General features: G+C 37.5%; 1 protein-coding gene across 1 annotated transcript in view; it reads right to left on the bottom strand.

Annotated features, from left to right (window-relative positions):
• Positions 1–17,164, bottom strand: part of Htr4 (5-hydroxytryptamine receptor 4) — a 127,052-nt gene extending 109,888 nt beyond the window's left edge. The window contains exon 1 of the mRNA XM_046460417.2: positions 17,095–17,164. Within this exon, the coding sequence (XP_046316373.2) occupies positions 17,095–17,120 (26 nt within the window). The 5' untranslated portion in view covers positions 17,121–17,164. The remainder of the gene's footprint in view (positions 1–17,094) is intronic.
• Positions 17,165–17,510: the final 346 nt, after the last annotated feature.

Genomic DNA, 17,510 nt, shown 5'->3' with positions numbered 1-17,510 from the left:
AAAGGTCAATTCAATCTTTCATGGTGAGTTACTCACAACACTCAATAGCAAGTCGTCCATGCTACTCATTTGGATTATATCCCAGCTCAGGGCTCTTGGCTTCTGCTTGGATCCTAAGACCCAGATGCCAATTTGCATTCCAGCTTTGATTGGTATCCAAATGCATGCCTACATGCCTTGAAATAATTGTTCTAAACTTTAGTGGCTTTAGGATCAGGAGTATACCTGATCTTTCCTCCCAATCTAGGAACTATAAATAAGTATCTAGTACATTTTGAGAAATTCCTCAAAAGAAACTAATAAACTTCTCTGTGGTTTAAAATTTTCAATTACCAGATTATCCACTGCTGTTGTGAATATTACCACTGGCCAAGTTTGCCTAATTCAAACTGCTTGTTGTAATTTCACTGTATGGTGTTAAATTTTCCTATAACCAACTCTACCCTGATGGATAAATTTGTCTTCAGATTCCAGTTACTTCTCACCAAACTTCAGTTAACTGTTTTATATATCCTAACCTAGAACAAATACCATAAAACCAGTGTGTCTCTCTACCTGTGGTTTACCATCTCATGGCATCACTTTTACCCAGGTGACATCCTCCTGATGCTCCTGTATTCACCTACTAACACATGTGGAATGAGGGAACACTTGACTAAGAATTAAAACATCTGGATTCTAATCTTGGTTGTTATTGACTAGTAATGTGGCTTTAAATGCAAACTTACAACATGTCAAATTTGTCTTTTCTTTATCTATAAGTTGACTTAGTAAAATTTTCACCAAGACTGGGAGTGTAGCTCCGTGGCAGAGCCCTGTTTAGCATGCTTGAGTCCCTGGTTCGATTCCTAGCACCACAAAAAAATTAAATAATAAATACTTCCCCTGTTTTGCTTAATGTTGTGAGAAGTAGAGAAATCACATTATAGATTTTGAAATTCCATGTATATAAATTATTAATATGAGGCTTTATCACCATATTTTTGAACCACAAACAGCCATACATATTATAGATAACTGGTGAATACCTGTCAATTCATAAATGCATATGCAAATACTTCTAAAAATTTATTTGAAAAGCAAAAGGGAAAAGTTCATCAATAAACCAAATGACGGGCTAGGAGAATAAAGATGTTGAAGGAAAAGAAGAGGCAGAAAAATGTGGATTGTGAATGGGAATGAGAGTAGGAGTGTTGGGCAGAGAGGAAAGACAAAAGAGAAAGCAAACCAGGGAGATCAGGCTTCTAGTTCCCCGATGAATTTCAATTAGGTAGAAAAGAAATGGTCACTTGAACTTGTCCTAAGGAAAGACCAGCTAGCACTGGAAGTCCATGGCCAACCCTGTCCACAGAGGCTGCAATGCCTGTTCTTTGAAAAAAGATGCAGAACAAACAAACAACAGTATGTTTAACAAGAGCACAGAAAATGAGAGAAAAGATAAAGCATCAGAGGATGAACTTGCTCTGGAAAACAAAATCTGGGGCCAGACATGATTAGACACAATCTCACCATTGTTGTTATGTGGTTTTTGTTTGTTTTATTTTTTACTGAGAAATTAAATAACCTGGGTTTATTTGATTATGAAGTCCATTTCAATCAGTTACCTGAACATACTTATAAAGAAAATTGGAATTCTCAAGCTGAAGCAGGGTGGCTCCTTTCTAAGACATTGCAGTAGAAATTGCAGGACATTGGAGGGACTTCAGCCTCTTAGGATGTTCCTCTGTGTACATTCCAGGCATACAGCTAATCACAGAGCCCTCTGAGGATGATAAAGTATGGCAGAGGCAGCAGCAGCTGAAGGGTTTCTGATTAGAGAAGAGGGAGGATTCCTGGAAAAGGAGTCAAAGATAAACAGGCTACTGGAAGAGACTAATGGCTTCTGAGGAGGTCCTAAGTCACGGAGCACATGGTGTCTCCTATCTTGGATGTCACAGGCATTCTTTATCAGAGTGGATCATCTGCATTGTTGATTCAATGACAACTGTCTGAAAAGTTTTTAGCATAGCACCTGGAGTAAAGAAGCCTTAGAACTCAGAGTGATGGTGGCAAGGAGAGTAGACATAATTAATATTATAGCAGAAGGAGTAGAAGTTATGGAAGTACAATGAGTAAAGGTGGTCTCAGGATTTGGAGGGATAATGCTAGTATCCACAAATTCAATAGTGGTGTGGCCATAATGGAGAAATATGGATTCTGAACGCTGAGCTTTAGAGCTGCTAGATTTGGGTCCTCAGCTCTACCACTCATTACTATTGAGCCTGGGCAAGTTCATCAACTTTTCCATGTCTCAATGTAAAGTGTCAATAAGTGCACTCCCTTTATAAAATTGCCATGTGGGGTTAATGAGAAAAAAAATTGTAAAGGGTTTATCATAACATCTACATGACCTGTTAGCTAGGGAGAGCAGGACTCAGGTGGGCATGGCAGCACTTGGAAAAGAATCAATGCCACAAGGGGATACAACATAAAGAACACTCAAGGTCTCATGCCACGAGATCTGCAAACTGCCCCACAGCATTCTTTCATTCTTACAACTCTCCAGCCTCAGAATCCATGGCTGGATTATTTCAAGGCATGTAGGCATGCATTTGGATACCAGAAATTCAGTGTGTGTGTGTATATGTGTATGTGTGTCTGTGCATATGCGCATGTAGGTGGTGGTTACTAATATGGGCCCAAACCTTTTCACGAAGGCCCTTGATGATGTGATATTGCTTAAATAGTTGAAGAGTGAAATACATTTTGGTTAAATTCCTTCAACACTGTAAAATGCCAGTGTGCTAAATACTGGGCACATGGAGTACAGCAGAGGAGGGACATATAATCAATAAATAATTATAAAAAATTGTGACTGTTACAAGTGGTAATGGAAATTTGTACATTGAGCTCTTGGAGCCTGCAGGGAAGCAAGGAGGCTCTGAGGTCTGTAGGAGACAAATGAGCTCCTACTTGAAGTCTGAGTAGGAGACCCACAAAGGAAAGGGAAAAGTGTGATTGGACTTAGGCTCTAGAAAGATGGCCAGTCATCCATCCGCTAAATGAACCGGAGGTGGAGAGGGGTGTGGACAAGAGAGGAGTTTGGAGATAATTTTGATCACTCTGGAAAGAGATAGTGAAGCCTAAAGTCAGCAGAGACAAGAAGGGTAGAGAGAGGGTGGCAAAGTCAAGTTATGTAATTCTAGATAAATGCTGCTAAAATTAAGCTGGTGTAAAAAGGTTACTAGTTATTTTTTTCCCACAGAGTAAAACCTCATCAGTTCAACATAATTGGATAGAAGCATGTCAAAATTAATCAAATATGAGTTACAGAATTTTTTTTTAAAGTGTGACTAAGTGCTTAGGATTTTTTTGACTAGATGAGATATTTTAAATACCTTTCTACTTCCCTGTTCTTAATTAGAAGCATCAATGCTTCTGCAAACAGTGAGATTCTTAGAAGTGAAGTTTTTTTTTTTTTCTCTTCCTGAAGGAGACTGAACTTTCTCTTTTCTGATTTTGTTCACACAGACACACTTCCTAGATTTCCAGGATGGTCTCTTCCCACAACCAATTCCACTTCTGCTAGTGTAGGAAGTCATAACCTTGGCCTCAGGTGGACTGCTTGCCCAGATAATTGGTCTGAGAAGCTTATAAAATCTTTCAGTCATGGAAGACTGGCTGGCTGACATCTCTCCCTCTCAAATACGTGCACCACACTGGATGATGCCAGGCCAGCAGTGGCACTACCACAAAAAATAACATGTGTGAAAGTACAAGCAGAATTGAGTACAAGGTTCCTTCCTGATTCTCAAGCTTCCCTGGGTGACTCAACTTGTTTTGCAAAACAGTGCCATGAAAAAATTCAGTTCAATTCCAGGACAAACCATGAAAACATTCCCTTGTTGGGAGGGGATTTTTATCGTGTCCTTTACTAAAGTACTAAATTAGTTGAAACACTTAATTATCATAGCTTGTCAAAAACTCACACGAACTCAATGCACTATTTACTCTCCAAATTCTTGCACATCTCTTACATCATAACCCTCCTGAGTCACAAATAACTTATTTACTATGAAAAGTAGTAGACTCAATTCTCATAATCACATTAGCTAGAAATGAAAGTGCAAAGGAAATAATTCAGTAATTCCAAGATTACCTATAGATGTACCACAGGTTTGTTCCCATAAGCTTTTAACTTCAAGCAGTGAACTACTTCTTGTTCTCTATGTGAAGAGCTTAAGTGTTTAGATCAGAAGAGTCATACTGTCTTTTTCACCCATCCTAATTGTGCAAAACATTCTTCATCCTTGGAAGTTAGAGAATAAAATGATCCCTGAAATCTCAAGAAGGAAAAGGCTTCACAGAAGGGCAGTCTCCCTGCTATCAACATTTGGAGAGCTCCATTTGTCTTTCACTGGTATGAAAGATCATTAGCCCTTTTGGGAATCAGTTTCTATTCCATTCAATTCATCACACAGCTGATGTGATCAGAATCTTCCCCTGAACATTTTCCCACTGGGATCCACACCAACATAGCCAACTTTCTGTTAAACAATTTTTTTAAAACCCAGGTTTCTTCATCTCAGTAAGCTCTAAGCACTCCTTCTTCATGGTCACCTTCTGAATGTTTTCTTCTTCCTTTTGATGCAACTGGTCACCTTCTATCAGGAATTCTACTTCATAAATTACCCTAAAATCTATACCCTTTCCTTTATACACATGTTCTCAATCCTCCTTCCTATTCTCAATCTACCTCTCCCAAACTAGAGCTGCATTCTCCTGTTTGCAGGGCTTAGTCAGGGAAATCCTTCCAAAATACCTGACATGACAGGTGATTGATCAGAGCAGACTGATCACATTTCTGGATCTTCCAGACCTACTTTTCTATAGTGTTTCTGTACTTACTATCACCAACACTTTTTTGAATGCCAAGAAGTTAAACAGTTTGGAGTTTCTTTAACATTAAAAAACAAAAAAACAAACAAACAAACAAAACAGGCACAGTGGCACTCACTTAATCCCATCACCTCAAGAGGCTGAAGCAAGAGGACTGCAAGTTTGAAGCCAGCCTCCGCAATTTAGCGAGGCCCTACGCAATTTGGCAAGATCTTGTCCCCCAAAAAACAAAATAAAATAAAGAGCTGGGGATGTGGCTCAGTGGTTGAGAGTCCCTGGGTTAAATCCCCATTACTAATAAATAAATAATTAATTTAAAATTTTTGAAAAATGATTCTATAGTTGTATACACACACACACACACACACACACACACTTTTTCTAGAATTCAACTGTTGAGAGTTTGAACTACAATAATTATATACAATGAACAATGGTGGCATTTGAGATAAGGTGAAGCTAGAAATGTCAGTTACACTATTGATAGAGCTTATAATAAATATGCATTTCTATCTGATATGCACAAAGGCATGATAGTACTGAACAATCAAAGATGAGTACTTTGTATGAAATCTTTCATAAGCACTGAAATTAATAAAGCCATTATAAGTTTAGGAGCAAGTGAGTGGGCAGAGGAGAAGGGGGGAAAAAGATTATTCTTACAGTTCTTTAGAAATGCAAATAAGAACATTGCCTGAACATCATTACCTGACTAATAAAAATGAGAATTGCTTAACAGGTATTTATTTAGAAACTTGTTCCAATTTTTTAATTGAAAAGAGGTCTTAATTCAATACAAACCTATTTGTTAAGTGGTAATAAAACAAATTTCCAGGAAGAAAACAGCAGGCATTAAATGTCATAATATAGTTCTGTAAGTTTGAAGATAATTCATACTACTGCTTTTCAAACTTAAGTGATAAAATAAAAAGCCCTCAGGGGCCAGGCAGGCAATAGATTGCCTGTCCCAACTAACTGCATGCTGCAGCCATGGAGGTAACAGAATAGTTCAGAATGGCTTCTTTCCAGACAACAGGGAATCACAGTTACTCTGGTTAACTGGAGACCATCCTCCCTAAAAGGATTTAATCAACTTTTATAACCTCGGGCAGGCCAAACAAATGTATCTTCCAAGCCTTCATTTTGGGAATCCAAGTCTAAAATGTCAAATGATAGACTCTCCACAACAGAAATCTTTAGAAAAGCAAACTGGGAGGCTCAGAGGATAGACTTGGTCATAAGCAAAGTTGGCTGAAAATAATGGCTTTGCCTCTTCCTAGAAATATAACTTTGGGCAAAATCCTGATTTATCTGTGCTTCCATGACTTAGAGGATAATGTGTCCACTCTCAGTAAGGAACTCTCAGGGTGTCAGAGTTAAATGACTTTATGTAAGTTACCTGTTTGGAAAAGTGTCTCAATCATATCAAACAATTCTCGTCAAATGAGTAAGACAACACAAAAACAAGTGACTCAATATTTTCTTACAATCATCCAAAACAATTTTTCATATTTAGTTAATGATTAAGTGACATTTTTTGAGTAGAGGGATACCAGGGATTGAACTCAGGGCACTCAACCACTAAGCCACATCCCCAGCCTTATTTTGCATCTTACTTAGAGACAGGGTCTCACTGAGTTGCTTAGTGCCTCACTGTTGCTGAGCCTGTCTTTGAACTCATGATCATCCTGCCTCAGCCTCCCGAGGTGCTGGAATTGCATGTGTGCACCTGTAATCCATACTTGTAATCCTGTAATGCCTGTCTTAAGTAACATTTAACATAAATTAATACACACACCCTATATACACATCCTAAGCATATATTATGATGTGATAAATACATCATCCAACCATGTGATAAATAAAGACATCCAACCATGGAAAACAAATAAGAGAATCTATCCAGTGCAGGGAGAAAGCCACTAGTTTACTAAAGTAAATTCCAAAGTAAAATTTAAAAAATAAATTAATCAATACTTTACTTAAATTGGTAGATATACAGAATTTACAAAAGAGAGTTGCTCCTATGCAAGGAAAAAGCTGTATAAACTAAAAATAAATGATACTTTTTCCTCAGCCCTTATGAGGACTGATTTCCATAGGTGAAAAACTAATCTAAATCACATCCTATATACACTTTAAGAGGTAGTTTGTTTTTGATGGAAGATAATTTGAAATAAGCAGTAATTCTGGAAGCAGAAACTTGGATTTTATTCTCAGATCAGTCACTTATTGATAGTATGGGCTTAGGAAAAGTCACTTAACTCTCTGGAACCCTTTTGACATCTTCTGTGCACTGTCCTTTGTGGGAATGCAAGAGGGTACAAGCCATAGGTGAGGCCACACACCACAGAAAAGAGCTTGGAAGGAATTTCAAAAAACAGTCATCTGCTTCTTTTTAAAAATGCAGATTTTATTTTTTAATTATTATTTTAATTGCACAAACTTATGGGATGTTTCAATACATGTATACTGTGTGATGATTCAATACATGTATACAGAATGTAATGATCAAACCAGGGTAGTTAACATTTCCATTTCCTTATACTTTCAAAATTTTCAATTAGCATATAATAATTGTATAGATTTTATTGGATACAGAGTGATATTGCAGATCACATGCTTCTTGAAAGTCCTAAGAGCTCATTCTTATAAAGAACAAAAAAATCAAGCCTGTGCGTGGTCCAGGTGACCTTACAGTACAGACCATGCTCTAATCCTACTAGCAACAGAGAATATTCTCACTGGGCAGGAGCTGAAAGTCCTATAAGAGAGTGTACAATATTTGGTAAAATTAGGCATTACTTCCATCCTCAGCAAGCTTTTTTTGCATCCACTGATTAATACAGATCCTGATCAACAATCTAGAAAAATCCCACTGGATTTTGAGATTTCAATAAAGGTGGGTGATGGCTGGAGAGCACCACAGAAACCAAACGGCAGAGAGGCATGACAAGGCATCTAGGCATCTGAAGAACAGGAACAGATACACCAGGGGTGACCTAAGTCTGAGAACTGGAAATGTTGCAATGTTGGTTTCTGAAATACTTTTATCACAAACAATCTTAGTATGGGGCCCACTTTGATCAAGCACTGCACAGAAGGCATGCTCTTCTCACTTCACCTGAAAAACAATGAGGATTTTCATGATCAAGAAGCTTCTAATTCACTAGAGTCAAAGTGCCACCTTCCAGGCCTAAGGTCTGGCCACTCAGCAGCTATAAGCCAAAGAGTAGCTTAGTGGGACCCACAGAGCTGGCAGCTACAGAAATCCAGCTGGACTAGCAGAACAAATTCAGAGGCATCTGAAAGCACCCATTACAGTAATCATCAGATTCCCAAAAACATGACAGCAAGGTGAACTGGGCAAAAGACTGAGCTTCCTGCAGTCAAGGAGATGGATATCCAGATGCTCATATTAATGTGATCCCATAAGCCCTCAGGTCCCACAGCTACACATCCCAGGAGGAGCCAAGGTCATACAGTGAGGAAACTGTACCTGTTATTTGCAACTCTTTTCACACACTCAGAGAAGTTGGAAGCTTGAAAACTATGTTTTCTGTACTGCCTCAAACCTGCTGACTTCTGGTTATGCTTTCTAAATAAGAGGCTCAGAATGGGAAACAGGACAGGGAGAGAGGAAAACAGAACTCTCCTTCTCCTGTAGTGGAGGTGTTTTCAGCAGTGAGAGTAGCAACAAATGGTTCCAATGATATGAAGGTGAAATGATCCACCTCCAGCAGATTCATGGCAGGGTAGGGCTCATGAGGTTTCTTGACCTTCCTGCTCTCAGGACACTTCATGAATTAAATGCCTTTTTGCTTGCAATATATACAACAGCTTTTATTTTCCTGACTGGACATTAATAGATAATGAAGCAGAAACAACCAAGTCAGAGGTATTTTCCTCTAAGCAGAATCATCAGTTAAGGGATAATTTTCCATAAAGGAGAATTTGCTGTATTGAACAGGGCACAAGACTGAACAGGGAAAAAGACACAGAATGTAATACTAGATCCTCTAATTGTCAAACAAGAATGTGCTCAAATTCAAGGAAACTGTAAAGATAAAATGTTGCTGAATAGGGTATAGAGGACAAGTGCTCTCATTCCAACTAAGCTGCTGATTAGCCCAGATATTGAGAGTCTACTGTCATCTTTGGGAGCCTCATTTTCCTCCCAAGAGACTGGGCACACTTAGGGACAATTGTTAAAAAAAAACTTAAAAGTTGATTAATAAGGTCAGCCAGTTGAGTAGTAAATTTAAGCAATAAAGGAACTTAAAGAGCATAGCAACTAAATATCAGCCTTAAGGTCAATAAGTGCCTACATCTTATGAGTTTTTTGATGACTCAAGAAAGCATTTACCATTTTTTTCTATGCAGATGATATTCAAGATGTTAAAGATTTTACCTTCCTAACTTATAATCCTCACAAAAATCTCATTGTCAGATACTAAAAACTCAAGTTTCAAGATTAAATAAATTCATCAAAGTCATATGGCCAGTGAATAGAAAAGCAAGACTTGCACTCATCTTATGTTTCATTAACTACCCTCTCCCAGCACCCATGGTGATGTGGGCTGAAGTTGTGATTAACAGCACTTAGGAAGGTGGATAGTGTCTGATGTGTGTAGAAGACTGCTAGTTTAATTCTGCCACCAACACGTTTTTCACATGGCTGTAGAAATACAAATGTGTCATCATCCCTCTGGCAATCTGTGACATCTCTAGCCTGAAGTCCCCTGGATCCCATAAAACATAGAGGTTTTCAGCTCAGGGTGAATCTCAGCTCATAGTCATTATGCTCCTGATCTAATCAAAGAACTTAACTGCATAATCACCATTTTGTCATTCAAGCAATAAAGTTGTGTATTATTCTCATTTACTTTTCTAAAGCAACATAAAAATAACCCCTTTTAAGTGGTACCCACTCACTTTCTCCTTATATGCTAATACATGTCATCATTTCAGAGCCTGAAGAGAGACTTCCTGCAAAACATACCACTGCCTTTAAGTTGCACCTGTTCACAATTCCAATTGCCAGGTTATAAACTTGAATTAATTCTGGTGCCAAATCAGTTCCATATTAATCAATCTTTAGGGGAGACAACTTGCACACACCAATTTCCAGTTCTATGAATAATTTCAGGGCTTTGGAATGCTAAGCGTTACAAATTCCAACTTCATCCTCAGACTTTTGTGAAGCATGCTATGTATTGTCAACAATATTCATAATCAAATCAAAAACCAACTCCCTTATTTAAAAAAAGTACTCTTTTTCTCTTTTCTAAAATTGGACATGTCAATGGATTCTTGTAGTCATAATGATGCCTAGTTAATGTAATTTCTTAATTTGAAATAATGAATTGCAACTTAGTGCCGTGAAAGAATTAAGGCAACTGAGTAATTAATCAGAAGTCAGTCACTCACCTTTGTTATGATTTTACTAATGTTATCACAAAAAAATGCTTTTATATTCAAATTATGTTTTATGTTTTAAGTATTGGACATTTGGAATTTATTCATATTTTCTGTGTTGTATATGAAAGCTTGCCATTCTGATATTCTCTTCAAGAAAATTTAGTGACCTCCTGGTACCTGGCATCAAACCTCACCAAAAGAAGAATAAAGAAATATTCACTCCCTGGAAAAAAATGGTTCCTTCTTGGGTTCCTTTGTTCCTCCTTCCTGCCCCCCGCCCCCCTTTTTTCCTTCCTTCTTTCTTTCCTTCCTTATTTACAGCAGTTTGCAAAGATGAACAATATAAGATATTATCAAGAAATCAAAAGAAGCAAGACAAAGAGACAAAAAGAGTTGATTCAATAAAATAGAGGCATGTAAGAGCCACAGTACCTACCCAGAGGTCATCTATCCTCACTAGTGTGACTATAACTTTAGCTCTCAGTTTCCTAGAACCCTAGCTCAGGGAGGAAAGCACTACCATTTATATGATTCATAGTTCATATAATATGCTTTTTTCAGTTTTGAATGAGAAACACTAATGAAAATTACAGAATTTTTTGTAGAAAAAAAACAAAATATAAATAATAAGGGTATTCTAACTAAAGAAGGAAGAAGCCCCAGAGACCCCAGGGAAGCAAAGTAGGAAAGTCCAGAGAGACCAGAGGGCAAGCAGCAAGTCAAAGGTAGGAGGAAGTTCCAGTCCAAAAGAATCAATGGAATGGAACATATTAAGTATTGAACCAGCTATCCCACTCCTCGGTTTATATCCAGGACTTAAAGGACTTAAAATCAGCATACTACAGTGACTCAGCCACATCAATGTTTATAGCAGCTCAATTCACAATAGCTAAACTATGGAACCAACCTAGATGCCCCTCAATAGATGAATGGATAAAGAAACTGTGGTATATAAACACAATGAAATATTACTTAGTTTTAGAGAAAAATGAAATCATGGCATTTGCAGGTAAATGGGTGGAGCTGGAGAATATCACCCTAAGCAAAATAAGCCAATCCCCCAAAAAACAAAGACGGAATGTCTTCTCTGGTAAGTGGATGCTGACCCATATTGGGGTGGGAGTGGGTAGGGAAAAATAAAGAAACTTTAGATTGAGCAGAGGGGAGTAAGGAGAGGGGAGAGGGTGTGGGATGAGAAGGACAGTGGAATGAGACAGCATTATTACCCTATATACATACCCTATATATATATACCCTATATACACTATCTACCAGTGTGACTCTGCACCATGTACAGCCAAGGAATGAGAAGTTGTGCTCCATTTGTGTACAATGTGTCAAAATGCATTCTATTGTTATGTATGCCTAATTAGAAGAAATTTAAAAATAAAAAATAATCAAGATAAAAAAATAAAACTTTCTTCACTCAAAGTCTGGGAGAATTATCTTGAGAACCTTCAAAATGTAAAGTCCTTGGCATGGACTTTGATCCCGCTGTTCACATCTTGCCTGAAATCTGTACTTTATAGAACTAGAAACTGATGGGGGAAAAAATCTTATTTTTTTTTTTATTTTTGCCATTTGAAAATTTGCTTTTTTAAAATTTTTTTTATTATTAGTTGTTCAAAACATTACAAAGCTCTTGACATATCATATTTCATACATTTGATTCACGCGGATTATAAACTCCCATTTTTACCCCGTATACAAATTGCAGATTCACATCGGTTACACATCCACTGATTTACATATTGCCATACTAGTGTCTGTTGTGTTCTGCTGCCCTTCCTATCCTCTACTATCCCCCCTCCCCTCCCCTCCCCTCCCATCTTCTCTCTCTACCCCATCTACTGTAATTCATTTCTCTCTCTTTATTTTTTTTCCTTTCCCCCTCACTTCCTCTTATATGTAATTTTGTATAACAATGAGGGTCTCCTTCCTTTACCATGCAATTTCCCTTCTCTCTCCCTTTCCCTCCCATCTCTCGTCCCTGTTTAATGGTGATCTTCTTCCCATGCTCTTTCTCCCTGCTCTGTTCTTAGTTGTTCTCCTTATATCAAAGATGACATTTGGCATTTGTTTTTTAGGGATTGGCTAGCTTCACTTAGCATAATCTGCTCTAGTGCCATCCATTTCCCTGCAAATGCCATGATTTTGTCATTTTTTAGTGCTGAGTAGTACTCCATTGTGTACAAATGCCACATTTGTTTTTTATCAATTCATCTATTGAAGGGCATCTAGGTTGGTTCCACAGTCTAACTATTGTGAATTGTGCTGCTATGAACATCGATGTAGCAGTATCCCTATAGTACACTCTTTTAAGGTCTTTAGGGAATAGTCCAAGAAGGGGAATAGCTGGGTCAAATGGTGGTTCCATTCTCAGCTTTCCAAGGAATCTCCATACTGCTTTCCAAATTGGCCGCACCAATTTGCAGTCCCACCAGCAATGTACAAGTGTACCCTTTTCCCCACATCCTCGCCAGCACTTGTTGTTGTTTGACTTCATAATGGCTGCCAATCTTACTGGAGTGAGATGGTATCTTAGGGTGGTTTTGATTTGCATTTCTCTGACTGCTAGAGATGGTGAGCATTTTTTCATGTACTTGTTGATTGATTGTATGTCCTCCTCTGAGAAGTGTCTGTTCAGGTCCTTGGCCCATTTGTTGATTGGGTTATTTGTTATCTTATTGTCTAATTTTTTGAGTTCTTTGTATACTCTGGATATTAGGGTTCTATCTGAAGTGTGAGGAGTAAAAATTTGTTCCCAGGATGTAGGCTCCCTATTTAAAAAAATCTTAGAAAATAGTTATAATAAATGGTAAGAAGAAAAGGACAGAACCTGGAATGCTTTGGGGATCACATGTCAGTGGAAGAGTCTGGTAACTAAACAAACAGAGAGTGTGAACTATCTCTGAGGTTAGGAAAGATTTTAGAACTACGATACAAAGTGGCTTCGCAGGCTTAGGGATAGCACAGGGGACGGGAGAGGCACCAGCAAGCTTATTCCCCAAGTTCAAGCCAATAAAGAGTTCTACAAAAAGTAGTAACTGCAGAAATCACCAAAGCCATGGTTTCCCTTTTCCTTTCTTCAACCTTTCAAAAAGAAATGCAGCTGTCTCCTCTGAAGCCCCAGCAAGGAGCAAACAGACTGATAAAATGATCAGGTGGGAGTCAGATTGTCTAAGAGTTGCTTACTAACTGCTAAGCTTGTGAGACACTATTTATCAAAGAATGGGACTGGTCAGGAACTTACCTCTCCAGCTAGGGCCTGACTCATGTTCATCCTGAGTCAGGCCATCAGATATCCAGGCTCTCCTACAATGGAGGCCCTCAGGAGGAAAATACTTATATTGTCTTTTATTTCTAAAACCAAGTATTTCTTTTTGTTACTCTTAGCTCTCAAAAAACACAGCTCATTGCACATCTCACTAGGGAGGCACTTCCATCATTGAATTAGATCTCTGCTTGGGTGATTGTCTTCTAGCTAGATGTGAGAATCTGAAGAGCAGAAACTTATATGACTAGTCTTGGCACATCGTTCAGTATTTAATGAATACATTTTAAATAAATGATAAAAGTGTTTATCTGACTGACTGCTTCTTCCTGAACTTGGCCACTACTCTGCTTCGTAGGTCTCCAGGAACTCCCAAAGTCCTTGTTTCTTTCTTTCCTTTTTAATTAATTAATTTATTCATTTTATAGTAGAAAGCATTTTGACATATAGTACACAAATGCAGCACAATTTCTCAGTCCTCTGGCTGTACATGGTTCAGAGTTACTCCAGTAGTGTAATCATGTACCTAGGGTAATAATATCTGTCTCTTTCTACCGTCCTTCCCATCCCCACAACCCCACCCCTCCCCTCACTCTCCTCTACACAAACCAAAGTTCCTTCATTCTTTCCTATCCACCCACCCCACAATGGATCAGCATCTGCTCATCAGAGAAAACATTCAGTCCTTGTTTATTTCTAAACATGGTCCTCCAACATTGTTCACCTTAATCATCTGAGCCGGTACATGGTGGCTCCCCTTCTCATACTTAACTTTGATTATGTTAGAGTCAGTTTCTGATGCTTCTATCATGAAGCTGACAGAGACATAATAGCAAGGATCTAGCTGAATAAGCAAACTCAATTAAATTAAGCCAAAAAACAAAACAAAACAAAACAAAAAAAATGGACTGGTCAGTATGGCCTGACACAATTCATAAAAGAAAGACATTTTCTTTAGATCTAAATGTCCACCAGGACTTTTCGACCCCTTGATACCTGAGAAAAATTGGAGTGTCCCTGTTTTAGAGCCTGTCTGGGTTGCCACACACTGTGGCAATATAATAATGCTATGTGCTTCACAAGAGTGTTTTAAAAATCAAATGGGATAATATAAGTCAACTTCATAGCTTACAATGCCCTCGAACATTCAGCATGGTAAACATGTAACACCCAATTCACCGTCAGGATAGAAAATTTTGCTGAAGGACTGGGTTCTGGGAGAGGTGTGTACACATTCTGAAATATATATATATATATATATATATATATATATATATATATATTCCCTAACTACTCTCAAAGTCCCTTATATTCACTATGCCATTGGTTGTTTTGCCCCTTGCCAAGCACAGCCCAGACTCTCCTCTGAATTTTCCTTCTTCTCCAAACTTCTCCCTCCTTTGTTCATTTAGTTTCCTCTGTCTTCAGAGCAAGGATTAGGACTCCTCTCCTGTGCTGGGGAACTGGGCCTTTCAACTCTCACTTTATTGCATAGGCATTTTTCCTGCTCTTGAAATGATGAAATTTACTCTATCTAGTTTAGCCTACAACATCAGCTTCTAGATAAGTCATTTGCCTAAAGTCAATATGATTTTTCCACATTCATTTATTAACAAATATTTTTAAATCACATTTTTAAAATAAACTGACTTAAATTTTAAATAAATGTACATTAAAAGAGAATTTTATTTTACTCCTATACATCATAAAATAGAATTTTTCTCCATGATAAAAAAAGTGTTTAATTTTGAAATAAAAATGTCATGGGTGTACCACTGAATCTCACTGTGTGTTTCTATTGATACGTGCACCACAATCTGGTAAATGTGAGCCACCACATCCTTCTCCATGGACACTCAAGGTTTGTTCTGAAGAGGAAATGAGTGGAGTGCCTGTGACATTTGCCTGTTAGTAATATTGTGGGTAGAGAGGAGGAGTGGTTGAAGATGAACATATGCTGACAGGATCCAGTCAAAAAACTGACAGAGAGGATGGTCCAGAGACAAGATTCTGGGGTGTGATATCATCATGTATCCCACGCTATTATTCCAGTATCCCAAGAGAAAGGCTCATTTAATCAAATTGTAGTCTACCATTAGAATCTAGTGTTATAATAAATAAATGTTTAGAAGCTAGCAATGTAAGGGATTGTAATATCTGAATTATTCCCCTCAAAAGTACTTTTTAATCAACTAATCCAGTTTGATACAGTGTCTGGAACTTAAAATAATTTAATAACGTATTACCATTGATACCATTCATCATGGCCTTTGAATTAACAAAAGTAAAATTGAGATTCTCTGGATTCCACCATGCTTTTCTCTGTGCAAATCATTTCACAAATTTTGAGAGAAAAAATAAACACATGCTACTTGCTTAAAAGTCTATTTTAAGGTTCTAAAACTCTGCACCAAGTTAGGATATTGGGTAAATAAAGAAATCCACAATGCTTTCTCTTGAAGAATTTAAAATGTTGTAATGCTAAATGTACAGTTTAAAAAAAAATATGTGGGTGTGCTAGAACACAACCCTATTTGAAATGTATAGTAGTACATCAATGATGAGCTGATCAACATCTCTTTATGAAATACACACCATGTGCCAGGGATTATACACAGCATTGTGAGACACATTCCACCCTCAGGTAATTCCCTAGTAGGGTGGTAGTACATCTTTCCAACACAAGTCATATTACACTAGCGTTTCTATCAAGATATTTGACAGCTCCCTTTTGTCACAGCTTTCTACTACATTACACCAGAGGCACAGGGCTCCTGGTTTATACCTGAAACATACTTTCCCAAAAGTCTCAAGTGAAATATAATGGCTTCTGTGAATTTCACAAGGAATGTGTTTTTTAGGATGTCTTCCAGCTACTGATTTCTAGAGATAATCTTCAGCCTAAAGTCCTATAAAAGACATGCCATTTAAGCCTTACTGAAAACAATTTTCGTTGCACTATTTGGTTATGCCAAATAAAATGGAGCAAATCTTTAAGAGATACTTCCCTGAGAATTACCCTATTATTTCATCTCCAAGGTTTGAAGGAAATCACAGGAAAAAAATGAAACAAAATTCATTTAGTTTTATGTAACTATACCATGAAACCAACTGATGTCACATAACCATATCACCTAAACTCATGCTTTGCTTGAAAAAAGAAGTGGACATACTAGAACCTATAGTGAATATCTAAAATTTAAATGCACAGATAGATATTCTTTCCCCAAATTAAATACATTGTTCTTCCTCTTACAGAAATGAATATCTATTTTCAGATGGCACCTCTATATGCAGACTTTTAGTACAAGCAGTTAAAAACATTTACAGTCATGTTACACTTATCATTTATGCAGTAAAACACTAATAATCAATCAGCACCATACTTATGGTTATGTATAAAACATCAAAGAAAATCTACTTCCATTAGCTTTTAACTCTAGTGAAACAGATTTTTTCAGAGACTTTCTTGAACAAAAGTCCACAATTTACAGCACAATATATATAGAAATGTAACATACCTCACATTAGCATCAAGTTTGTCCATTACAGGAAATAAGCATGAGTGAGCTGGATTTCAGTGCCCACAGGGTCCTGAAATGGGGAATAAAAAGACATTAAACGAGAAAGCAACAGAGGAAAATGAAAGTCTTTGATAAAGGAAAAATGCCAAAAAAACATTGCTTCCTATTTATTAAGATTTTTGCTTCATAGATATATTTAATAAATAGTACTATAACAAAGAACTGTTGGCATCTTGAGGTATAGTACAGCTGAGTGTTGCAAACAGTTTATTCATATTGTTCTGATCTCCTGCTGATTAAAACTTAAGGGCACTTATTTTTACCTTGGGTTATTGTATTTGTTATTTTTTGTTCTTTCTAGAACCATAGCTTATTTCCATGATCTGCATAAGGACACTGGCTAGTTTAGGTAG

The sequence above is a fragment of the Marmota monax genome, unplaced genomic scaffold (genome assembly GCF_021218885.2).
Source record: "Marmota monax isolate L192 unplaced genomic scaffold, Marmota_monax_Labrador192_F-V1.1 WCK01_AAM20220418_F8-fsc00006, whole genome shotgun sequence".
In the NCBI taxonomy this organism is placed as follows: domain Eukaryota; kingdom Metazoa; phylum Chordata; class Mammalia; order Rodentia; family Sciuridae; genus Marmota; species Marmota monax.
Note: the sequence above shows the minus strand (reverse complement) of the source record. Positions and strands in the feature narration are given on the sequence as shown.